Source organism: Perissodus microlepis, chromosome 6, assembly GCF_051167445.1.
Source record: "Perissodus microlepis isolate ML-2025 ecotype Zambia chromosome 6, ASM5116744v1, whole genome shotgun sequence".
Lineage (NCBI taxonomy): Eukaryota > Metazoa > Chordata > Actinopteri > Cichliformes > Cichlidae > Perissodus > Perissodus microlepis.
This window is the reverse complement of record NC_140466.1, coordinates 26,890,844-26,917,796: the sequence shown is the minus strand read 5'-3', so window position 1 is coordinate 26,917,796 and position 26,953 is coordinate 26,890,844. Positions and strand designations below refer to the sequence as shown.

General features: G+C 42.0%; 1 protein-coding gene across 11 annotated transcripts in view; it reads right to left on the bottom strand.

Moving 5' to 3' along the window:
- Positions 1-26,953, bottom strand: part of fat1a (FAT atypical cadherin 1a) — a 77,113-nt gene that overhangs the window by 8,527 nt on the left and 41,633 nt on the right. For all 11 annotated transcript variants that reach the window (XR_014800531.1, XR_014800529.1, XR_014800530.1 and 8 more), the window contains 15 exons: positions 19,406-19,681; positions 18,996-19,206; positions 14,456-18,529; positions 13,666-13,862; positions 13,391-13,544; positions 11,786-12,019; positions 7,090-7,476; positions 5,988-6,202; positions 4,449-4,586; positions 4,107-4,250; positions 2,668-2,865; positions 1,447-2,037; positions 509-731; positions 288-419; positions 36-193 (listed from right to left, as the gene is read on the bottom strand). Coding sequence is in view for 7 of the 11 variants with exons in the window: in XM_084931738.1 (XP_084787864.1) it covers positions 36-193; positions 288-419; positions 509-731; positions 1,447-2,037; positions 2,668-2,865; positions 4,107-4,250; positions 4,449-4,586; positions 5,988-6,202; positions 7,090-7,476; positions 11,786-12,019; positions 13,391-13,544; positions 13,666-13,862; positions 14,456-18,529; positions 18,996-19,206; positions 19,406-19,681 (7,332 nt within the window). In the remaining 4 variants the exon portion in view is untranslated. The remainder of the gene's footprint in view (positions 1-35; positions 194-287; positions 420-508; positions 732-1,446; positions 2,038-2,667; positions 2,866-4,106; positions 4,251-4,448; positions 4,587-5,987; positions 6,203-7,089; positions 7,477-11,785; positions 12,020-13,390; positions 13,545-13,665; positions 13,863-14,455; positions 18,530-18,995; positions 19,207-19,405; positions 19,682-26,953) is intronic.

Genomic DNA, 26,953 nt, shown 5'->3' with positions numbered 1-26,953 from the left:
TGAAATATGGGGCTGGAAAATAGGTTTGCACACACCTCAAGGATGCTGTAGTCTGTGCCTTTAGCATACATGACGGTAGCGTGGCTGGAGAAAGTTCGGAGTCGTAAGGATAGCTTCATCAGCTCCTTGTTCTCATTCTCCATCAGATGGTATTTCACATAACCATTTCCACTGAATGTGAGCGAGTGGCCATCTGGCACAGGATGAACAAATGTACAAGTAAGACATAACAGCAGTGCAAATTCAGAAAATGTTAGACAGAATATCCAAATCACAGATAGTCTTACCGGAGCATTTGCCTTTTTTGCCTTCAGGACACACACAACTGTACTCAGTGTCTCTGGGATCTGCCACACACTCCATACCCTCAGGACAGGGGTTGTTCTCACACAGGTTGTTCAACACGGGGCATCTGCCACCTAAATGCCAAAACAGCACAGGTGAGATTAGGAAATCTACCAAACCATATATGAGCAAATACGTAGGTGCATGAGGTGTAATCAGGAACCTTCGCACTGGCAGGTCGCGATTCTCTGGTATCGTGGGGTGACGAAGCTGAGGCGGGCCGTGCTGTAAGTGGACATGGCGTTTTTATCCAGGGAGATGACCTCATCGCAGAAGTGTAATGGACAGTCCAGGCCCGCGCACAGCTTCTGCGCCACCCGCACGATGCGGATGCCCGTCATCTCCTCAATCACAGCCGCAGAGGAGTTCAGCTTCCGGAAGACAACCTGAGGAAAATTGGAAAAAACAAAACACTCAATGAGTGCTCTAATTATTCACTAGTCAGTGGAAAATTAATCAGTTCTGATATGGGATTAATGGCTGAAGTCATTTAAAGGCCGGGGCTGAACTTGTGACTATCAACTGCCTAATTGGCAACATTAATTAGCAAAAAAATTGGATACTTGTTAGTAATTTTTAAAACAAGTCACAGTTAGTTCAAACTTCTCAAAGAGCTGTTTGAAAGAAAGGCGTGTTTGATCATTAATTCTCACTGTAAAAGAAGAACCCAAAAGCTTCGAGTACAACGGACTCGACCTGACGAAATACTGAATTTCTGGATTCTTGAGTCAGTCTTTCAAAAGTAGCACAACATTCTTGAAAGCTCAATCAGCCATTTGATCCCAATAACTTACACAGTGTTTAAACTTGAGCATTGCATTCATCAAGATCTAATGTGTCGATCTAGAAGTCCCTTTTTTTAATATCATTTGGATTCGGTTTCAAGTAGTAGCGCCTTTTTAGAGTAACCATTTTGACACGAAACAGTATGTAAACACAGGTGTTACCTGTCACTTGTACCTCATTAATGGTATCACCTGTGTTTACCTCCCATTCTGTGTCAACATGGCCGCAATGGAAAAGAAATCTATCGAGCCGAGGGCATATATGACAGATTAACTGTTATCGGTGCAAATATGTTAGACTACTTCCTAGTCTTACCTCCTGAGATTGATAGGGACTGCCAGCTCTCTCTAGAGTCAACAGAACATCCAGATCTCCTTGCTCAGAAGGCTGCAGGCTGACTAACTGAACCTCGCTCCTCCTAACTCCGGCAATGTTTCTCAACGCTCGCTGGAAGTTGCGCCAGTAGTCCCCAATAAACTCCTCGGGCGCGATATTCGCAAAGCGCACATCGATGGAGTTATCCAAAGCCTGACGAGCTGCTTGTCTGACATGCACGGTGACGTCAGCCGGCGTGGTGAAGCGTCCGTCGGTCACCGTCACGTTAAGAGGGTAGTGCCCCACATCGAGAGGACCCAGGGCGATAATTTTGCCGTCGGAGGGCGACACAGAAAACAAGCCGCTGCTCTCATCCGAGGAGGATGAAGGAGCGAGGCTGTAGGTGAGAGTGTCGTAGATGTCTTGGTCGGTGGCGTGAATCTTGCCCAGGACTCCTCCGGGGTATTCATCGCCGGCGGTCGACACAAAAATGTCGAGAGGAAGAACGGCGGGAGGGTAGACGCTTTCTTCAATTATACGCACGCTGATGAAGGTGGTGGACAAGAGCTGTGGCTTGCCACTGTCTGACACCTGAGTATGAGGAAGAAAGAAACAGAGAGAGCATCCGAGTTTAATCTTTATTCCAACAGCAGAGGGCAATCAAGCTCTTGTGCTGCTCACATCCCTAATCTCACTGCATCTCCATACTGTAGGTGTAACCCATTTTAAAGCCATCAACATCATACATTTTAGCATTCACACTTTCACAGAGATGGTCATCAGCTCTGTGAGAGAAAAACAACGATGACTCACATCTGAGTGTGCATCTTGTGTGTAACAAGACATCACACATTTCATGTCCTTTCTGCCCACACATTTCTTCTATGTTCCTTCCTCTGAAGTGACACGTGATCGAGCTAAATCAAAAAAAATCTCTTATTCGAGCTTCTCCTGTGAGATGCACTCTGATGCTGCTGCCTTATGCCATTTCAATTCTGCACCTTACACCACCCTATAAAAGCTGAATTTAGAATACATTTAGAAGCTTTAAAGGAAGGAGATGCAGGGTGGCGCACTGAGTAGTTGGCAAAATGTGGGAGCGTGACAGTAAAGGTACAGAGAGGAAAAAGAGAGAAGACCGATAGATCAGATTGTTGTGGCTTGATGGTTAAATCGATACAACCTCTCAACTCCGGTTTCTTCTTGGACTCCTCGACTCACCTGTGCTTGCAGTAGGTAGTTTTCTTTATGTTTTCTATTCAGCACCCCCATGGCCACTAGAGCTCCCTGCTGATTGATGTGGAAAACGTCGCCGTCGTTCCCAGCGACGATGGCAAACGTGAAAGGTGGCCCGTTGTGAGAAGCGTCCCGATCGGTTACAGTGAGCTGAAGAACACTCGTGCCTGTTGGACGGTTCTCCTGTGGGAAGCAGCAGAGGTGTGTTTAACACTGCGCTGAGAAGACGTGGTTATGGCGAAGCTGTGATGTTTAACTTCAAACATGTTAGATATTTGCTCAGGAAACGCAACTGTGCTGCAACACTGAAACTGACTCGGTGTCCATAAATCCTTCTGACCTCCTTCACAAAGTCAAAACTTGTATCTGAAAAATGCTTTTGGTTTACAGCCAAACAGTTCCCATCAACCTCAGCTCCAAAGCCACCAGCAAACTTTCGCAGCTGTGGCGATAAAGATTTTAAACATTACACTATACATGCTAGCGTTTAGCTCCAAGTACTGCTGGGCTTAACTAAAGATTTGAGGCTGTAGACGCTTAGCTCTATTTTTATTTATCTGGCAATCGTCCCGGTCTAAGAGCCTGTCCACAAACTTGCGGGTAGGCTTCTCATGAGTAACAATAAAAAGGAAGATGACAGTTTTATAGGCAGAATTCTTGTTTTCTGTCCTTGAATGAGCTTCAAATCTGTCTTTCTGTTGACTCTTTCAAGCCCTGAGTGAAAACTAGACTTTTTATTCTTGAGGGAAAAAAAAGAGGCAAAAAACTACGGATCTTTTTGTGGTTCGTACAGTATCTGCACACTATGTCTTTTTTCTTGTTCTGTTTTTGTGGGATTTTGTACCATACTTTGATCAAGGCTCCGGTGTAAGTAAAATAAAGTCAGTCAGAAGGCAAAACAATGTTCTATCCTGAAGTGCTTGATCTGTTTGGAATATATATTTTGAATCTTCATAATATCTCCCAAATTTATCTTATTTAGGGTTCTAAATAGAGAGAAAAACTGGAAATGAGTCTTCTTTTCCCGTCTTTTGAATCTTCTTCTTTTTAATCTCAAAAACTGAATTACAGGCACCTCCCTCAGTTCAGTCAGTCATGCTTTATTAGCTTAGTATCTTCCATATTCCCACTGTCCATCACTCCTCCCTTTCTTCCATCCCCATCTGCCAGTTTATACTTAAAATGCAGCCTGTGTCTTTCAATTCCCTCACCCTCCTCTTTATCCCCCTCCTCACCTCTGTTCTTGCTCCATCCTCCAACTTGCTTCTTGACATTCTAGTCGTGCAGTCTTCTATTATTACTCCCTGTTAATCCCTCTCTCTGTGTCCACTGCACCCCTCTTCCCCTCCCACCACGCCTCCTCCTCTTTTTCTTCCTTTCCAACTCTAATCAGTTATCCGCATTGACCCCTTTCCCCCTCTCACCTGGATGATGAGGCTGTAGTTGGCCTGGGAGAAAAGGGGAGGGTTATCGTTGATGTCGGAGATGTCAATGTTGATCATGGCGCTGCTGGAAAGAGGGGGTGCCCCGTTGTCTGAGGCTACCACTGTTAGAGTATACCCCGATGTCTGAGAGAAAGAAAGAGAGGGAGAATTACCATAGACGGACGAAGCTGCTTTTGCATGCAATAAAGCAGAAATCGGTAAACAAGCTTCCCTATTAGACCTGACATGACTTTTGATTGGATTCTGCATAGACTGCAATTAGTTCCTAGGTGGATTAAACTGTGTATGAACAGTCAGCATTGTATCTGCGGTTTCTCTTACTCTCTCTCTGTCCAGCTGGCGAGCAACTTTAAGCTCCCCTCTGACCGGATCAATGGTGAATGGGCTGCCTTGGTTACCGGCTACAATGGAGTACCGCACGTGGTTGTATGAAGGCCCGTCAAAATCCTCAGCCATCACCTTTGAATCAATCAAACATGAACACCACAATCGATCAATCAACAGCCCTTGAAAAGAGGCTGCTTGTACATGTTATTCTAACATGACCTCTGAAAACCTTGTTTCTCATTCAGCTTTAAACAATTACCCGCTGCATTAATAAAACATGATAATTATATTTGCATTTCTTTCTGTGCTCAAACACTACAGTGTCTTGAAGTGGTTGGGATCGTGCCCACGTATGTGTGTGCATGCAGAAAGAGGTGAAATAAAACACATTTTCAAAGAATGATCAGCAATAATCAGATGAGAATAATCAGATAAACCTCTAATGTATGTACTACAGGGTCAAATGTCAATCAGCTGTGTCCTGTGCACTCATTCGCAGTTGTTTCAATCGCTGGCCTGGGAGTTCAGACAGGCCAAGTCTACATGTAGAAAAAAGGTGTCCAATGATCAGGTTTTATCAATATTTGAATAAAATCTAAAGATTAGATACTCCTAATGAATAATTAGCCAATGTGCTAACCTGTTTGGTAAACTTTATATTAGTTTATTTATTGTTAAAGAGTTTACATTGTTTACATTTAAAATAAGGGGCTTTAAAGCAAATCACTGAAATGATTCGATTAGTTGCTGTGATTTTCATTCATGTTTTAGCATATTTAATGGGAGAGTGCTGTGTAATCTAAAAAACAGATAGCTAGCTGTAGTCTCCACTGATGTAACACTAGGGCATACAAACTTACATTTCTTCCATTCACACCACTGCTACACTCGCACACACAAAAAGATCAACACATGCTTAAGTCTTAAAACCGACCAAGCGTCACATCTCCGGGGAAATCAGCAGACAGTGAAGATTTACAAGAATGAGACAATGGCAGGCATTAAAATTCTCTGATGGATAATTTATATTCAGGTACATTACACACAGATAAATGGCCACAAGCAGAGATCTTTTATGAAGGGAGAAAGAATGGGTGGGCAGCAGAGGTAGACAGAAATCGATGGGAGTGAGAATTTAACTTGCAAAAGGCAGAAAATGGCTTATCTAGGATAGGGGTTTAATGAGTCAAATGCTTTTAATTAAACTCGCCGAGCATGTGTGTCAGATAGTGCACGAGAACAGGGATGCAGTGAGCATGAAGAGCATTGGTCCTAATTTAGCCGTTCCACCAGATGGTGATTTGCCACAGGTGCAGATATATGATAGTATTCAGTGAGTAATGGGCAGAGAAGAGAAAGGCTGCGAGGGAGAAAATGAGCAACAGAGTGAGAAGGTGAACAAGATGACAGATTTTGCTGGAGGAAAGTCCAGAGCGAGAGATGAAAAATGTCTCTCACCCTGTGTGTACCTTTACAGTTGTTTCCCCACAACGAGCACCTGCTGTATACCAAAGACAGTGTGTGCGCTCTTACCGCCATCACAGTCTTTCCCAGCTCGGCGTCCTCGCTGATGACGGCCGTATAGACGTCCTGGCTAAAGACGGGTCTGTTGTCGTTGACATCTGTCAGGTTGATGTTCACAGTAGCCATGTCGCTGAGCGGTGGCGAACCGCCATCTGTAGCCTCTATTGTAATGTAGTATTCATGAGAGGCCTCATAGTCCAGCGGCTCAATCACAAAGACGTCACCTGAGGCACAAAACCAGAAATGTATCTAGCTGTTAAAAAGACTCCGAAATGTATTTTTGTTTATCATCTAAATATTACAAAACACATATTTGTGTCACAACAACCACAGTGTTTTAATGTTTAATATTGCACATGCAGAGAGGATCTAGCAGGTAAGTTCTTTTTTTTTGTTGCATGTTGTCATTTTTTAAAGTGGGTTTATACTTTCACATGCAAACATTTTCAGCTTAAATACACCTTAAGTCAAAACATCATCCATCATGGCACTGAGTTAAAAACATAACCAGGGATTTTCTTACTTTGGTGTTGCACTGTAATAATGAAACTAGCCAATCACAGCCCATTTTGAAACAAACCAAGGGTTTTTTTGTATATTAAATCCACAGCAAAATTATTTACAAAGGTTAGGACCAAAATGCAAAATCTGTTTAACTCTTCTGTCCTATGGTCAAAATGACCAATTTGGCAAATGGGCCATTGTAATCCCAGGACAATTAAAGCAGCGGTCCCCAACCTTTTTTGCACCACAGACCGGTTTATGTCCAACAATATTTTCACGGACCGGCCTTTAAGGTGTCGCGGATAAATACAACAAAATAAAACCAGTAAACAGAAGATTTATTCACAACACACAGGAAAGACCCAGGGAAACCAAGTTAACGCTAAAAACAATACAAAACCCAAAAACCGTAAATTTCACACCCGAGCCTCAACTTTCGCAGCCCGATACCAAACGACTCATGGACCAGCCCAGGGGTTTGGGACTGAATTAAAGGGTTAAATGCAACAACATCTGTCATGTCGCAACAAAGATGATTTCATTTTCAAGCCTACAACGTTGGTGCAGGAATTCAAAAAACAAATATAAAAAAAAAACTACCACATACCAGTCTTTGGGTCCACGCTGAACATGCCATGCTCGTTCCCGCTGATGATGCTGTAAGTGATCTCGCCGTTGGCGTCGGCGTCTCGGCTGGCTGCGTGCACCCTGAGCACTTGAGTACCCACGGCTACATCCTCAGACATGGTGGCTGTGTATTCACGGTGCTCAAACACCGGCGGATTGTCGTTGATGTCCAGGACGGAGATCACCACCTGGCAGAGCGAGGACAGACGCGGCGAGCCCTGGTCACTGGCACGGGCCTTCAGCTCATATACTGACTGCACTTCGCGGTCCAAGGGACGCTCCAGGGTTATTACACCAGTGGACTCGTCAACTGAGAAAAATCCATCAGCGGACTCAACCAGTGAGTAGAGGATGTCGCTATTCAGACCTGGGGTGACAAAAAAGATGATGCTTTTTTTAAAAATTGCATTACAATGGCAATCACTCCTATTAGTCATCATACAACACTTCTCAGTTACAACTCCTTTGAGCTCATGCTGCTTTCACTTCCACACATCTGAGCTGATGAGCCAAATGCTACGCACCATAAAACTGATGGTCACATAAAGAGAAACACTCTTAAATGGAGGACATAAACAAGCATATTGATTTCTACATAGATGTATTGATTGTTGAATAGTTAAATGTCACGTTCTTATGCCCTTCTAAAACATCCATCTTTCACACAGCCTCTGATAAACAGGAGCTCTGAATCTCTAATCCATGCAGTAGTCATAACTCATGTCCTCCCACAAGCAAGACGGTCCCAGAAACAAGACAGAGACGGATCACAATAATAATCGTAATGCTTTACTGCAGGTGGCCCCCATTTTGAATATGCTATTATATTCCCATTTATCAGGTAAGTGCCCCCATCCTCTGTAGATCTCATTACCATGCTGGAGCGAGTGCCAAGGGGAACCCTGCTTATATAATTTCTCATCACCTTCATCTGCTCTGATCATCTTTAGGACAATTGCTTTACAGTGGTTAAGTGAACTGTGTTAAATTATTATTGGCTATCTTGTTGTATCCGCCAATGTTTATGATCGTGGGTTTATGTGGGTCACACAGCAGAAATGTTTCATATGAAACCAGAAGTGGAACTTATTAATTAGTGGCCTCGTGAACAAGTAGCAACAAGCAGGGTGAAAAAAGAAGCAACACTTCAATGGTAAAAACTGAAACGTTCCTTGAATGGTCTCATGAGTCTGGCTCCAAAAGTGAGGCAACAAACATGTTTATAGCCCAGAGCAAAAAGCTGGTGTGGTCACTAAGCCTTCATAATAACTGTACGGTTGGAGTTTGCTCTTTATACTGCTAACCTGTTTTCAAATGGTTAGTACATGCAGGTTCACAGGTGTGCTAACAGGCAGCTGTGGCTGACTGCTGTGCAACAGGCCTCATTGTTGCTAACTCGAGTCAGAAAGCTGGAGCTCTCGATTGGGGTTTGAGCTGTTGGTGCCTTTTCAAGCATTTGAAAGTAAATATCTAACAAGTATTATGACCGCTCTGTTTTACAGAGAGACCAAGAAGTTTGTGCTTTCTGTGTTTTGTTTACTGAGGCCAGTTAAACAGATGTGCATGTTTATGTGTTGCACAGCAGCTTGGATATAGCTCACTGACCAAAGCCAAACCAAACCAAATATATAATTTGTATATTAAATCACGGGTAAACTTTTTATATTACATACACTACCTTTCTATTTTAGACTTTATTTTGCTTCTTGTGTTATCATTTATGCTGACTTTTACCCACATAAATCTGTTTTACAGCTCAGTCGTGTCAGAGCGAAATAGAACGGCAGCTTCTGTGCAACTCGGAAAGAAATCAGTGGTTGCCTGGTGATTACACTGATTTTTTTCATGTTCAGCAGCCAGTTGGAAGGAGGTCAGCTCCAGTGACCACATTTGATCTTACAGGTAAGCAACCTGTCTCCAAACAAATGCAGTCACTCTCAGATAAGCTAGTGAAGGTTTGCAAATAATTTGTGTCTAATTTAGAAACGCAAACATGTTGCCAACATGTTACAATCAGTCTGAGTGACTCTGTGCTGATGAGCACGACTTGTTTATGACATTTTCTTTTGCAACAAGGATTTCAGTTCTGGTTCTCATCTAGCTGTGTTCTGGCTATGTTCCTATATAAAATCAAGGTTGCTGAGCAATCCTGCCATTTTGCAGCGTCACAGCTGTCACATGCTGAACAGGTCCAGACATTCAGAACTAATATAGTCAGAAAGACAACCATTTAGTGTGATTTGCACTTAATTTTGTCTATTTGCTTCATTTTAATGTGCTTTTATTCATTTATGTGCCATGTTTTATTTATCTTTTTTAAAATCTTGTATTCATCTATTTGTATTCACATACAACGGGACTGTTAAATTCATCTGTCTTGACTAGAAAGCACTTTGGGTCAACTCTTGTTTTTAAATGTGCTTAATAAATACAAATCATCTGACTCAACTTGAGCTGTTTTGTGTGTGTTTGTATGTTTCCTTAGCTTTGCCCTGGAATTTTCTTATTTTTCTAAATGATTTTAGTAACAAACTTGAAGAACGTGTATGAATCTTACACAGCAACAAGGTGGGCAAAGCAGAATATAATTAAATGCCCCCACACTGAAACAACTTACGAAGAGAAATGAAGAAGACGGGGCAATGCAGAGAGCAAAGAGAGAGACACACTCTGACCAAGGTAGAGTGATAAAAGGACAAAGCAAAATCAGAGAAGAAATTCCAAAGTTTATCACAGATCAAGGGCATCAGTCTGGGTCTTAATCTTTGTCTGCTTCATAATCATCCCACACTGATAAGTGCGGCCTCTCAGAGATTGTAACAGTGGGTCGAATAGTGGCTCGGCAATGTGGGTAAATATCAAACATCGCACAGCGATCACGAAGGCCATGGCACATAGCAGCAAATGCCAAGAATGAGTCCACTCAGTGAAAAATATAAAAAGATAAAGCAACTCTTTCCTCGTGGGAAGAGGGTTACATTAGGCAGAAATACTGATCAAATCTCTGTGCTCATACAGTGTACGTCTAAATAATTATTGCTCCCGGCTAAACTGCAGGGAGCACTGTTCTTTCCTCCACCCTTCCTTCAAGTACCCTTAGCCCAGATGTACCAAATGCAAAGTAAATTTTTTGCCAGCAAAGCCTCCAGGGAAAAATGTCTTAATGGCAGCTTTTTTCCCCTCTCTTTTCTTTCATTTAACATTTCTCCTTGAGGGAGTCAGTTTTAGCATCCTTTTCATTCTGTCAAGCTGTCACTCCGGCCCCCCACCAAAAAAAGGGGAGGGAAACAAAAAGAGACCGTGTCGATTGTCAGCTAACAGGCTGAAATGGTTTTTCAAGCTAGAGTGTTCTGCTTCATTAAACCCAAGGTGCAATCTGGAACGGCAGGTCCGCTAGTTTCCTGAGAAAGAAAAAAAGACTGTTAAACTGCACGCTTCAAGCTCTCCGGCCTACCCGAGTGTGAGCCTCTTAGTGATTGGCAATGTTTGCTGAAAGGAGGAGACGCCTGAGATAAATATGTGGCCCCGTGGCTTTGCACCAGGCGAATGGAAAATTGCAATCATCTCTTTTGAGAATTCGACTTGAAGAGAGAAGAATTTCATTAGAGTGTAATAGAGCTTTTAATTTGAGGGGTTGATCATTCATGAAAATTCACATTTGTTATCCCTCCCTCTTGCCATTTAGTGCGATGCTGTTCCACAATGGTGAGATAATAACCTGTTCATAGCGAGTCAGCACTGCTTATTCCAACCCATTAAAGGGTATTTCAGAAGCACAGTCCTGTATCACATGTGCATATGCTTTTTTTATTGTGATCGTGAGCAATGCAATATGTTGCCATTAATTGCATTTTAAGCACATTTTACCAGCTTCCTGAGATTATTGCATTTTTGGAAGCTTAAATGTTTGCCTAAAACACATTTTATTACTGAGTTCTGGTCCAATAGGCTGGTTTAATCAGAGAGATTTGTTATGAAGCTTTTTTTTTAAAGCATTCTCAATATAATGTCTTCTTCCGCTTAATTCTGTATGAGAAAGAATAGAAGGATCTGAAGTCTTGCATGAATGTGTGTGAGGCAAGGAGTGTGAAAAGACTGATACTCAGCAACTCGGAGTTTAAAGGCTGCTTCTCTTTTCTTTTTTTTTATTCTTTTTTTTAATCTCTCTAAGTGTGAAGCGACAGGAAGTGATGACCCGCGTCTTCTTCATAGATCAGTGGAAATGAAAATGGTGAATTTTTTTGGCTTGGGACTTTTTTTCATATCAAACAGCCTTTTCAGGGGTTTTAGTTTTAAAATATCAACCAATACAGGATGCTAAAATTAGCTTCATGAGTTGCTGGGTTTTTATACGTCATCCTTTGGTTCAGCAAAGTGGTGTAATGACAAACTAATCACGGTCTAAAATTAAGGACCTGCTGTTTCAGTGTTAAATCTGTCAAATTATGGCTTTCATATGTGCAATAAAGTTCGGCACTTACAGCAGCAGTGTCTGATAGTTGCTGTGTTCAAATGAAATTTGTCTATGGGTAATTAGCGCTTTATTGCTGTACATCTGTATCAATAAAGACTTTTTAGACAATTTTACAGTTGCGCAAGATCGTTCTCATGATTTTCCACCTCACTGTAAATAACAGCTACCCTCTACCTAGAATGTGCCAGAGAATAAAACTCACCAGTATCCAAATCGTTCGCTGACAGCTTTGCCACAAAAGTTCCCGTCTCTGTGTTTTCAAAGACGGTGATGGTGTAGGGGTCAGATGAGAACTGCGGTGGGTTGTCATTGACGTCTTCCACAATAATATGGATGTCAGATTCACAGTATCGCCCTCCTCCGTCCACCGCACGCACTTTAAACCTGTACTCGTCTTTCTCTTCTCGGTCCAGGGGCTGCGAGGTCTTCAGCTCCCCTGAAGGTAAGACAGGAAGGTTTTGAGACGAAATGCAAAAATGCAGACACAGGCTCTTGGGGAAGAGTCGGTGTCAGAACAACATAAAAGTCAAATGTGTACAAGAAAAAAAGAGAAAAAAAATCAATCAAAATGCTAAGTTTATGTATCAGTGGACAAACCTGAGGCATTTTAAAGAAATGTAACCCTCTTGTCTACTGTTTACTAACCAAGTGAAAACCATCCGAACAACTGAAGGCTTTCAAGCGCGTAGAGAGGAGAATAAATAAGTAATTGAAGCAAGAGAGGACGGAGAGGATAGCGAAGGGAGCGGGGTGATGAAGGAAAACATCAGAGTTGGCAGCTAAAAGCAGCCTGGAAGTGTCTTGGGATACCAAGCAGCCAACATTACCACAACTGCTCTGGAAAACTCCAGAGCTTCTTGGCGGGTCTCATCAGCAATAATCCTACTTGTCTGCACTGAAAAAAAATAAATAAATCACACTCCTGCTGCATAACAGTAGCCCTGCAGCTGGAAAACTCGAAATTGAGGGCTGCCAAAAGACAGCGGGATGACATCGTTGCCTTATTGTCTGCTCTGGTGTCAGCCTCCGCATATTAAGGCAGAATACTCAAGGATTCTGTGAAACAGCAGATGTGCTGTATAGCTGTTCAAACCAACTGGTTTTGTTTGCATACTTCTTTGGTTAACTTGCACTGTGGTTTTTCTTTTTTCCTCTTTTGTGGTTTCTTTTTTCAACACAGCAGTCAGAGTGAATCTCTGATTTAGAGGGTCTCCCAGAAGAAATTATTTGCAGGAAAGAAGTATAGTGGCCATAAATTCAATCTTAAGTATTGCAACTGTGTACTTTAGTGCCACTGTGGGTCTATCAGTTGCCCTGCAGGGAAATGTTCTTGGCTCTTGAATAAGTAAATAACAACAGGGCACAAGAAAACCATCTTGCTTCTTCCAATGCTGACAATACAGTAATTTGCATCCACTGAAACTCACACACGCAGACACACAAACAATAACTTTTTTCCCCGACAACTCTCATGTAAAACATAAAACTGCTGTCACGCTGAGCTGTCTTTCAGATTGTGTTGTTCCAAGCAGAGGGCTAAGCGTGTTTCATGAGTGGCTTTAGCATGAGTGTCCTTCATACTGTTCCCATAATAATCATAAATGCATTCAACACAGCTGGAAAGCAATCTAACTCAATGACTGCGGACACAGATGGACTCATAAAGAAAGAAGAGACAAATTACTCACATAAAATATAAACAGAGCACATGCTTTTCCACTGAGTTTAGAACACCGCACGATCAACGCTCTCTTTTTTTTCACAGAGCAGTATTTAAGCAAATGTATTTTACCCCACAGATACACACCTGTGACAAAGTCAATGATGAACAATTCCGATCCAACTCCCTGGAGCTCATAAGAGATTTGGGCGTTTGAGCGGATGTCAGCGTCTGTGGCAGAAACCTGCAAAATAAGCCTGCCTGCAGGGGAGTCCTCTGGGACACTTTCGCTGTATACAGACTAGAAGGCAGGTACAGGAGGAGGAAAACGGAAGAGGGGAAGAAATCAAAGTGAAAACCAAGAAAACTCACAAGACAGCAAACTGAAATTAAGAGCAGAACCAGAGCAAAGAGGACTTTACCTTTTCGCATACTGGGCTGTTGTCATTGGCATCCAGCACCTTGACCTCTACAACAGCTTTGGCAGTGAAGATGCCATCACTGGCAGTAATGTTAAGGAGGTAATTGTCCTTTTCTTCACGGTCCAGGGACTTCCTGACAGACACCTTCCATTCATTCTGAATATGTTCAATGGCAAATTGGCCTAGTGGGTCTCCTCCTGTTTGGGGTTAAAGACAAATATTCCACTTTAGCATGAACAGCAACCAAGAAGCAGAAAGCAACCTAACTTGTTAAAAAGAAACAAGGCTACGGAATTTGTCCTCAGTTAATTATTCCTGCAATCATAATCTGTATATTCTCTGCTACTTCACAGAATAATTTCCAATTTTTACACCAAATATTATTATTGGTAGGAAAGCAATCTGCAAACTAAGGAGAGGAAAATGTACATCGGCTAATGATCATGCTGGTTTCTGATTCCTCTTGACTTCACATACATATTCACAGTTTCTAATTAGCACCACAGGAAGTACTTTTGCCCAGTCTATTTCAAAGCACTATTCAGATAATTATACATTTCTGTAGTATAATGACCTAAATATTTGTTTAGAGCTTGAGCAGATTAGCAATAACTCCTAACAGATAACGGGACTGTGTAATGTCTCAAAGATGAGATATTCTCATGATATTAAGTGGCGTGAATCCATAATCCCCCTCTAAGCTCTGTTTATGAAAAACAGCTACACAAAAGAGTAGAGAGTAAACTCCTGGCTTACTAATTATCAGTTTCACAAAATAATAAATGCCCACCTGTGATGAAGAAGTCGACTTGTTTATTAATGTCTTCAGAATCATCATCTGTGGTGCTGAGGATAGCGATCACTCCACTCGGAGGAGGGTCGTCTTCGCTGACTGTGCCTTTGTAGATCTCCGCAGTGAAGCGGGGTGCGTTGTCATTCACATCACCAACTGTTACCTCCACTGTGGTTCCAGTAATTAGTTGGACTTTCTCCCCTTGGTCCGTTGCTAAGATGGAAATTTTGTATTTGTCAGTCTTTTCACGGTCAAGCTCTTTTAAGGTGGTCACCCATCCAGTCTCACTATTGACTGCAAACAGCTCAGGGATCTCAGGCGAGTTCTGTTTGGGGTCAAGGCTGTAAATGATCCGGCCGTTGGTTCCAGAGTCTTGGTCGATGGCTTTGACCTGGATAACCTGAGTCCCACTTGGAAGGTTTTCCACAACGACAGCCTCATAAGGGTTTGCCTCAAAGACTGGTGTGTTATCATTCACATCCTTCACTTGGATGTTTACATTTACAGATGCAGCTATCTCATAATTTTCATAGTTGGTTTGGGCAAGCAGAGTGAGCTGGTACCATTTGGTTGTCTCATGATCGAGGTTCTTCTGAAGCTTCAGCGCTCCACTATCTCGATCTACAACAAACATTTCACCTTCATTGCTCTCAGGATTGTTGCCCTTTACTAGGCTGTAAAGAACTGGTTGCTCACTCACAGCCTGAATCACATCTATCTCTGTGCCAATAGGAAGGTCTTCAGATATCGTGTAACGATAATGTGGTTCGGCAAATTTGGGAATTGGCGTCTCTGGTGCAACAATCCTGATGTAAACCTGTACAACAGAATATTTAGGTGGGTTTCCGGTATCCTTTGCCCTCACAAAAAACGCATACATATCATTTTCAAGGCCAATGAGGCTTTCTTTGGTTACAATGATCCCAGAGGTTGGGTGGATTTCAAAGTTTTCCTCGACATTTTCAGCATCTGCCTCAATTGAATATTCGATGTCAGCATTGCTTCCTTCATCCATGTCAGAAGCAGCAACTTTAACCACAGAGGTTCCTCTCGGGACGTCTGATGCAATGGTGGCTTTGTACTCACCTGCCCTGAATTGTGGGGCATTATCATTGGCATCAGTAAGAATTACATTGACAACACTGAAGCCTACTTTTGCACCACCATCTTTAGCCATGAGAGAAATAGGAATAACCTTCTCTTCTGTATTTTCACGATCGAGGCTCTCCAAAGTGAAAATCTCTCCATTTTCATTAATGGAAAACTTGTCCTTTGCAAAGTCATTGATAATCTGATATGTTATTTGCCCATAAATGCCTTCATCGTCATCGGTCGCCTTTGCCTCTGCTACCAAGGTACCAACAGGGGAATTCTCAACAAGCTCTGCCAAATAGTCCACCTGAGAAAAGGTGGGGCTGTGGAAGTTGGCACCAATAACTTTTACGGCGACTAGGGCTGAGCTTCTGAATACACCATCCGACACCGATACGTTAAGATTGTAAAGAGGTTGCATATGTGGCCTGCGGTGGTTGGAAATGGTGATGTCACCGGTGTGTTTGTTAATGGCAAAGTTCTGATCTTCATTTCCAGATATTATCGAAAACTCCAACTTATTTGTGTCTGAGCTGTCCGGATCAGATGCTTGGACTTGACTGACAAAGTGCCCACGTGGCGCCAGTTCGCTGATGGTAGTTCTGTAAGTATGCTCGGTAAAAACTGGAGCGTTGTCGTTCAGATCAGTAACATCTATTGTCACGATGATGTCACTAGAAAGTGCTGGAACTCCTCCATCAACCACACGCACTCTCAGCTTGTGTTGCTGGATCTCTTCATGATCGAGAACTTGAGCTGTAGAAATGATTCCTGTGTTGCGGTCAATGGTAAAATAATCAGAACTCTTCCCCCGTTCCTCAACCAACTGAAAAAATACTTCTTGGTTATTACCAGTATCGGAATCTTTGGCATCAACTTGCAAAACAGATGTGCCGATAACAGAGGCCTCCGAAATATTGGCATAGTAGGTCTTTGACAGGAACACAGGAGCGTTGTCATTGACATCTTCCAGAATGATATCAACAAAGACTTCGGAGTGTGCTCCAGTTAGAGAGTCTGTGGCTCTTACATTTAATTTATAGGCAGGATGCATCTCAAAGTCCAAAGGCTGAATCACATGAATGACGCCTGTGTTGAAATCAATTGAGAACTGTTTGAAAGGATCTCCCTCGGAGATGGTGTACACAATACGAGGGCCTTCAGAATCGTTGGCCTGTACGTGAAGCACAGGGGAGCGCAACTGAATGTTCTCAGGGATTTCAATGCTGTAAAACGGTTTCTCAAACACAGGCATTGCTTTGTTCACAACTCTTACTGGCACTTCTATTTCTGCTGACAGAGCTGGTTGTCCACTGTCCTTTGCCATAACAACAATAACAAAGTTTGTGTTAAGGGCTTCTTTCTCAAATTTCTTTTTAAGTGAGATTTCACCAGATGGGCTCATTTGAAAGTGATCATGCTGCTCCTTCAGCTGATACTGGATGTTTGCATTCGGGCCGAAGTCTTTATCCACTGCCGTCACCTGCCGAATGACCTGGCCTTCCTCAGCATCCACCTGAACCAGGGCATGATAGGGAAGGTTCACGAACATAGGTGCGTTGTCATTTTCGTCCTCCACAGTCACAGTTACTAAAACATGAGCCTTATCTTCAGATTTGTCTTCTCTTGTGACCTCAACAACTACATCAAATGTGTCCTGTGCTTCACGATCAAATGGGATTCCAGTGGTTGAAACGACTCCAGATGTGCGGCTGATTTCAAATCTGCTGTCAGGGTTTAATATTTTATAGAACAAGGGCTCATTCACCTGATTCCCAACAGCAGCAATGACCGCTAGAGTCTTCTTCTCAGAGGAATTTTCTCGGATGTAGGCTTTGTAAGATTCCCGGGTGAACTTCAGCTTGCTCTCCTTGTTTTCCTGTACACTGATCTTCACTACAGCAACACTGGCAAATCTACCGTCAGAAACCCTGACCTTTAACTCATATCTGCTCCGAAGCTGTGTGACATTCTGAATGGAGATTATTCCAGTGATGGGATCCATTTTAAATTTATCACCAATATTTCCCTCAGAGATGGAGAAGAGAAGTTTGGAGTTAGGCCCAGAGTCTGCATCTGTAGCACTGACTTGAATGACTTCTACCCCTTTGTATGTTGGCACTACAACAGTTGCCTCATACTGCTCTTGGCTTAAAACTGGTGCGCAATCATTAACATCAATTACTTCAATGGTCACATTGGCTGTGGTCTCTGCAAACAGCCGTGGCATTCCTAGATCATGGACCTGGACTGTGAAGCGGAAAACACTCCTCTGTTCGTAATCCAAAGGTGATGTAATTCGGATGGCTCCAGTGCTCGAGTCAATGGCGAAATAGTTATGTGCAAATGGTTCAACAATTTGATAGATGAGCATGGCATTCTGGTCACAATCGGCATCAGTGGCGTGAATGACAAAAGGTGTGTTTTCACGGGTCAGTACAACACTATTGATGAGGGCCGACTCGCTGATTACACCCTGAAATTCCCTCTGGTCAAAGACTGGAGCGTTGTCGTTTTCATCCTTTAGATGAATCGTAAGTGTTGTGTTGCTGGCAAGTCCAGCCATGTTGGTGCCCTGTATGATAAGCTTGTATTCAGCGATGGTTTCATAATCTAAAGCTTTTTGTGTTACAACCACTCCCGAGTTTGGATTTATATCAAATGCATTGTTGATGTTGCCCCCTTTTATTTGATAGAAAACAGACGACTGGCTGACGGCTGTGACCGAGGTCACGAAACTTCCAGGAAGGGCTGATTCGCTCACTTCTGCAGAAAAAGCCTCTCCGGTAAATCTGGGGACTGCATTGTCAGAAACCGTTACCAGAATGTGTACGGTGGTTGTATTTGACAGTGGAGGTACTCCGTTATCTGATGCCTTAACAGTGAGTTCAAATGTTGTCTTGCTGTTGCGATCAAGCTCTTTGGCTACTGTAATTGTCCCGAGGACAGGGTCAATAGCAAATGAGTTGGCAACATTTCCTGTGAGAGAAAAGACAAAAGAAGAATAGATTTTTCTGTATGTTGTACTGGAAAGATGTGTTTAATGAGCACTGGATTGTACAGGCAGTTTATCAATCTAAGTCATAAGACTGGTTGAAAACAGAAGGAGCAACAATGCATCATATTCCCATCTCAGCTACTTCAAAAATGCACATATACCAACGCAAAGTCTAACTGAAGCATGTCTCTTGTTTTCACATAACAGATTATTGTAGGAGAGATTCTCAGTGGGATGTGCCCATCTCCCACATATTTGAAGATCCCCTAAACAAAATATTCAATATTCTCAGAGTATTTCATTCATATCCAGAGGGCAGCTGTACTGATGACTCATACATTTTTATGAGATGATTTCATTTGCAATGTTTTGCAATGAAAGATTTTTGCTATGAGGGGAAAAAATGGGGGTTAAAAAGAGTAGCATTGTAACTTAGCGTGCATTCACCTGATTCAATGTGGTAGACAACCTCTGCATTAGAGCCCTTGTCTTTGTCAAGAGCTGTAACCTGGAGCACCGCCGTGCCTGCGGCAGCAGATTCAAACACTCGACCGGAGTATGGTGTGCCTATGAACCAGGGTGCATTGTCATTGGTGTCGTCCACATTGACAATAACGCGCACAAGGTTCCTCTTAACAGGAATGTCCTGATCTCGAACCTATAAAGTTCATTTTTTATGAGAGAGAAGGACACACAGGGGAGGAGAAAGAGCAGCCATTAGTGTCAGTACCTTATACTAATTTCTTGAATGTTTAACTTTAAAACAGTGAAATCAATTTGAACATGAACTCTGTTAAACAATATGCTAGAACTTCTCGGAATTCAACAAAGTTCAGTCTGTTTCTACCAATTCATACCATGACAGTCAGGATGTGACGATGCATGGTCTCATGATCCAGTCGCTCAGTGGTATACAGAGTGCCGGTTCCTGGGTCTAGTCGGAACTTCCTCAGGCTGAACGGATCAGTGCTGCTCAGGAGTGTAAAGGTCAGTTTGTTCTTCTCGTCCCTGTCCACAGCACTGATCTGCAGGACCTCACTCCCCGCTGGTTTGTCTTCAGGGACATTCACGACATAAACATTCTCAGAAAACTCCGGCCGGTGGTTGTTGGTGTCAATGACACGGATAAGCACCTACAGGAGAAAAATAAATTGCATGCAAAAGTTACATTTTTACACTTGACTTAATTCATATCACAAAGGATACGTGCAAAAATATTTTAGTGGCTGTTATGTAAGGCTTTTTAGGTTTTGTCAAAAAGTGCTGTGAGCCATTACTCAATAAAGAGCATCAAGAGGATATTTCTAAAGCAACCAAATGACAAGGGTCAGGGTTAAGTTTACATATTCAAAATTATTTTTCAATAACCAACTGATCAGTGGTGAAACAATTGTGTGCTTGTAAATGTATTTGATTGTCTTGAACCAAATAATGATTTCCAAACAATAAAGCTTCTGGTAAATGATTAGATATCACAGCTCTGGTGCATGCTTCAACACTGCTCAGCACTATGGTCCAAAGATATGCAAGTAACACTTTTATCTTTATTTTAACCATTTCTCTCACTTTGGTCTGCACACATTCACACATATACACTATATTATTTTCAAATTGCTTTCCCGATCTCTGCAAAAATAAGCAGTAGTGTGTTGACACAGATTCGATCGATCCAAGCGATGGCAAAAGCAATAATTTAACTGAATGGCCACTTGATACTGCTAACAGTCAATCAATGCTGAATAACCGCAATGAATCTAAATGAATTCTGAGCTACACACATGAGCAGTTCATGAACGAGAGAGTGCATGTGTGAGAAATCAAATGATCGGGGAGTGCTGAAGTAAGTCCAGTGATCCCACTATGCTTCTGTATTAGAAAGTCTGAAACAAATATAACTTTGAAAATATTAGAAGGGTAGCAATATTAGCACAAAAGTAACACTCAGCATATCCTCAAAGGCTACGCTTTATGAAACTAATTTTTTCACATGCACGCTTCTTTCTTTGGATAATGTGCAAAGTGTAGTTTACTGTGCTTTTCCCCCAACACACGCACAAACAACAAAGAATCTAACATCCCCAAACTGTAAAATTCCACTGGGAGCATGTTTTATCAACACCAGCCACTCGTCTACTGGACTTCCGACAGAGGATTATGGAGAGCTGCTGGAATGCGATCTCTGTTTCCCAGACCAGCGAGGGACTTCTACCGTTGCCAAACATGGTGAACAAAGGGATCAGCCCAGATTAGACACCTGCATACCAGACACCAGGGGGTGATGTCCCGTAAGGAAAGCAGTCGATGCTGACCTGTTTGGTGCAGGAAGACTGAAGGGGGCTTAAATCACAAAAGCTCTGACCAGGTAACGGCTCACAACTGACTGGGGATTGTCAGATCTCTGGTCAAAACAACTGCCCACTGTTGTCTGTTGTCATAATACTGTTTGCTAAGCACTGTGAGCCTATATCAGAGACAAATATAGACTCAACCTGACAGGACTGATAACATTTACAATCTGCTCTGTGCTGTGATGCTGGCAATGCTGCTGAGGCTCACAGATGTCATCTTGCAGGGGGAGCATTGGGCTGCTTGCTGTTTGTTAGTGCAGTAATCTTGCCACAAGTCATGTGTCATAGGCAACCCATATCACACTGTTAATAAGAACGAAGGTAAAAAATAAATAAAAATCCTTTTTAATGCGACATCAAATCTCAAAAAAACGTATCAATCCAGGCCTGTGGTGCATGTTGCACGCTCAGCAACATGACAAACTATCTCACTATAAACATGTGTTCTCATGTAAACGCAGACATCATATAGAATAAGATTGCCGATGCCTTCTAATCCACCTTTTACATACTCTGACGCAAACGCTTGCACGTACTCACGCACACACACCAGGAGAGGCTCCTAAGTTGCACACTTCCACACGTACATGCACACAAAGAGGCTGCCCAATGTGTCTCAATCTGGCCAGCGTCAGATAACACGCCTTGTGAAGAGTGAGTAAGGTGGCGAGAACTGATAGCGCCGTCGAGAAGGAGAAAGGATGGAATCTGGTCAGTGGTATCTGCATCTATCCACAGTGTACAAATCTATACCATTTAAAATGCCCACAAAAAGCTATTCACACCCACCTCACACCCCTGTATGCGCACAAACTTCCCTCTCCTTCTCCCTTTGCAAGAAAGCTCCACAGCACTTCAAAGGGACTTTGCCCCCAAACATCACAAAAGTAGCACGATACAGCCTGACCGCAGGGAACTCTGCAGTCTTTGTATATGGCTTCCCCTGGGAAAGCTGAGAAGGAACAAGATTGGGACTGAGACACAGGCGTGATAGATGGAGATACTAAAGAGGAAAAAGTGCTGTGACAGTAAGATGATGGTAAAGAAGATAAGTGACAGTGAAAATCTAAAGGCGGCTAAGGGAAATGGTCAAATTTAGAAACCAGGTTGCGGAAGGGGGGAAAAATACAAATAAAAGATGTGACTGAAAAAAAATGAGTGAAAAAAGTTTGTGATACAATAATGAGCTTTGATACTTAAGGTAAAAAAAAAATCTATGAGAAAAAAAAGTATGAGTAAATAAACTCAACAGTTGAGTAAGACATAAAGAGAGTCTTTGTAATGTGAACTGAGATAACAGAAGAAACGGGAGACCAGGAACAGATTGTGAGCAGAACAGCTTGAGGTACTTCTGCACGGCCAAAGGAGGATGCCATATAGCTGGAGACGGGGTGGGGGGGGTGGGGGGGACTGGGCTGCATGCCGAGCCTGCCTTGTTGGCGCAGCTCCTGGCTATGAGGTGCCCGAGCTGGAATGAGGCACCCCTCGTCTACATCAGCTGATACTTCAGCGACGCCTTCATAGATCTACAACGGTCATACGGAAAGAACGACAGACTGGCCCACTGTTTTCCAAAGACCTCCCACAAACCAGAGGCCCTCACACTGATATTACCACTGGAGCCCCCAGTGGGCTGGATTAAAAATCATTTTCAATTTTCAGCATGTCATTTTAATTTGAAAAAAAAAAAAGATGTACAAGAACAAAAGCGTATTTAAAACAGTGCCTCCTGAATTACAAAACACCTTTTTTGTGAGGTATTCAGAACAGGACACGGGGGAGCTTTTCATTGTGCTCATTGTCCTCATGTGCCATGCGTAGGAGAGGAAGCCCCCCTGCCAGGTGGCAGGTTCTGGGCAAAGGGGGGCCGCTGGCACCGAGTACTCAAACATGTTCCCAAAACAGGATTAACAGAGGCCACTATCCACACAGGTCCAGCACTCCTGTTTGCACTTTATTCTACCCAAACAGAATTATCATCATCTCTGAAGGCATAGCCAAGAAAGATAAAGATTTCTGGAAAAAAAAACCTGAGAAAAACAGAAAGAAAGCCAAAAGGGGGCTAGAAAAAGATGGAGAACAAAAAGAAAAGGAAAAAAACGAGAAAGAAAATAGGCCAGCACGTCTGGCAGCACAGCTTCCACATGACTTTGATTTGAGGAATATATACCGGTAAGTCCGACTGTTGAGGTTTCATAAGGTGCAGTGTGTGTGTGTGTGTGTGTGTGTGTGTGTGTGTGTGTGTGTGTGTGAGCAGATCTAATTTGCAGTGAAATTCTGTGGGAGTTGTTTTGGAAATAAGCAACATATTATCCCCAAAGAAAACAAAGTCATACTCAACAATTAACAACTCATTTGCACGTTTTCCTGCTGAAATCCTGTCTTCTTGGACTGATTTTACTGTTGCGAGCACAGAGGTGAGCAAATTCATTACTCAGCATAATCTGGTGTTTGATGTTTAATCCCAACATTGTACAATCGCGATGATTAGCCGGGGGATTTACATTACTAGGCCGCCATAAAAAGCAAGCAAACCTGCCTTCAGGCATAAATTAATACATTTCACTGTAGTCTGACACATTATTTTAAAAATCGAACACGATTATATAAAACAGCTACAAAAACCATTCACTTCCCAGTAAGAGTAGAGCTGACAGTGAAAGAGAACTATCAGGCGTCAGGGGATAGATTTTTTTTCCAGAAATCTTCAGGGGATGCCATTTGTGGCATTCACGCCATTTGTGGCAGCCAAGGTGGTAGCCAAAACACTCAGATCACACAGTGTTCCAAATCTTCAGGGCCTTTACAACATTCCCAATAATACGGGACAGTCAACCGGCATTCATTCATTAACTCATGTCAAAACTTGATCCTATCCCAAAGACCTGTGGTTCTTTTTAATAGCAATAATATTAAAAAACAAAACAAAAAGAAAAACACGGAGGCAAACACTGTCTTGTTTATAATGATTTGGGGGTTTTTTGTTCTTCTTTTTGTGTGAGAAACATTCAGTAAAAATAATTGCTTGTTTTCACTGTGATCTATATTTTTGGACTGTTGGTTCAATTTTCGATATTTTCCCTGCTTTTTAAGATATCAAATGAATTGTTTGTTCTTTGCTATTCCTGCCTTTAGTTCAGTTTTCAGCAAGTAAATCTGGTTTGATGAGATTGAGATCAGGTAACTGACTTGGCCACTGAAAATTATTCTGGTTCATTGCTTTCAAAAGCGTCTGAGTTACTTTCACAGTAAGTTTGTCTGACTGTCCATCTGAACTGTGAAATGCCATTAAACCACTTTGCTGCATTTGAAAAAATAAATGAATGGGCAGAAAGTACAGCTGCTGCCTATTCTGCTACAGGTTAAGCTTACACTACCTCGTTATCGTGGACTCAAATAAAAACATAGCTACCATATGGAGAGTGTTCTACTGTTGGTAGAAGTGTGAATGAATTTTGCTTTATCATGGAAAAGTATCCTACGATCATCCACCACTGTTGTCTTTATGAATGTCCAGGATCTTTTGATTTAGCCAACTCCACTCTACCACCGTATTCTGATGATTTAGCAATTTGTAATGTTTCTGCTCTCTCTAAGATAAATTTGCTTGGATTCTGCAGCTCAAGCAGTGCTCCTTTAACCACATGTTGATGTTTTACTGCAACAGCTTCCAAATTCATAGGGTCAAATTCTGACCCTACATAATCTAGTAGCCCACATCTTTGAAATTACATTTCTAAAAACACAAATCCCTGATAAACTGTGCAAAAAATGGCAGTTAATGCAGTACTTTTGTTCAATCTCTCAAATTAAAAAAGAGTCTCCACTTTACTCTCATATTCATAATATCTTAATATGTTTCTATACACATTTTTAAAAAAAGCATCAGTCTGGAAACATATATGGATCCAACTATTTTTAGTATATAGCCAAACTCTGGTAACAATATTCTTTACAGACAGTCTGTATACCTCTTTCAGTCACCGTTTGCCTGTCAACATATCTAAAGCAGCTGACCCACCTACAAATGTGGTTTATGGAGCGCACAAATTCTGTAAATCCTTTCCCTCAACAGAAAACAGCTGACCTACAGTGGCCAGCTGGGTATACAATATCATACACAACACTCATCTGCAAGAGAGCAAATAAGTCACAACTTCAATAGCATTTATATAAATAAACACATTTAAAACCTGCAGCCAATGAGAAAATGTGTGTTCTGATATACAAGTGATGCTCCTTTAACCTGTTTCAAATAAAGAAACTGATGGCTAATATGAAATAAATAATACAGCTGAGCATCCTTCAAAGTCATCATCACTCAATATTCTGTGAGCTGCACATGAAATTTTTCAGATTTTGTGAAGGACGGCACATTAAAATGAGACTATATGCTGGACTTCCGTTCCAAGAGTTCAGTTTTTACTGCAGGACTTAAAAACACTAAAAGCTGATGAATACAATATTTTTCTGATATACTTTTATGCAATGTGCTTTTAAAAAATGTCATGGCATTAGCAAAAGTCTAGATGCTTGGAATTCGTACAATTATATACAAAAACTGAGATTTTGTGGGGTTTTCTATATAAAGCATAAATGAATTCATCCCCTACACTTGTAAAAGGGCTGCAAGTACAGAAGGTCCTGCTGAAAATCAGGCTACACTGAGAATTAGACCTTTTGAATAGGTTAACCTTTGAATGTGATTAATTGACTTAAAATGTCACTGCATACAATATCACTGAGAGGCTTTTAAATAAGTGTCTGTTGCCAGGGCTTTTAAGAAAGTGCTTTGCAGGCGGATGCAGAAAACAGCAACTTTGTGAGTGTTTTTTAAGGTTTTGCACTAAACTAAAGGACGTGCTGCTTCCGTGGATGAGCTGCAAAATGCCAGTGAAAGAAGCGCTTCATCCAAGGCTCAGTGGAGCACAGTAGCCAGATGATGAAAGGCTTTATTCATACAGAGTGACAACAAATAGATTCTTTTCCAGCTACAGTCCTCTGAAGCTCCCCTTTGAGGACAAAGGACAAAACATCGTGAATGCTGCCATCACACATGACCCAAACTACCATGTAAAAATGTTCAAAATCTCATGGACAAGGCATGACCGTCTGAACAAAGACAGCTTGCATGCTCAAAAGCTTTTATCATGGCAGCTCAGCTTTGGTATCAGCCAGGGAGCAGCATACTGTATCTGTTGCATATTTAGTTATTCATTCCATTCAGAAAAGGCCGAGGCAATTTGTTCCTCTCGGAAAAAAGAAAGAGAAGGTCCACAGGTTCAGGGAGAGACACAGCAGAGGGGAGGAGTTGAGCGGGCTCAAGAATGCACACTTGAAAAAAAATAAAGACAAAAAAAAAGACTTTGGCTAGACAGCACCATCATCACAGCAGCTCCGCATCAGGAATGAGACAATGGAAGATTCCTGGTGCTCAGTGCGCAACTGTGAAGGGGGAGAACAGAGGAAGAAGAGGAATGCCGCCTACCCCTATGATGACTTTAAAGTGGATTGCAAAAACTTTCTTTCTCAAGTTTTTTTTTGTCTTTTTGGGATATACATATATATAACCCAAAAAGATAACCCCCAGGAAATACAAATTTACAACCAGGATATGGTTAGCAGAAGCTTTTCAGCAGCAAAGAAGCAACAAAAACATCTGGCTGCTCGGTCAAAAGGTTAAAAGTTCACCTACACTCACCTCTGTATTAAAGGGAGTCACAGAGTTACTAGTTGCCAACAAAAGAAAATTAAAAATTCACTGAGCAAATATAATATTCCCACATAAGTAAGCAGTGACCAGAAGGGTATCGATCCCCTTTATTCAACTCTTGCTAAGTGGCTAAAGCCCACTTTACTAAAATGTTTGTTCTTGCTGTTGTTGAAACATCTGTATTCATATCTGATAAACAAAAAAGTAAAAAAATCCTCATGCATAAACACAGGCAGCGCCATATAACGGAAAAACATCACAGCTTCGCCACAACACATCCCATATCGTCTCATTGGTTTTGTGTCTCAAGTCAATTAGGTATATAATGAGGTTCACACATACAA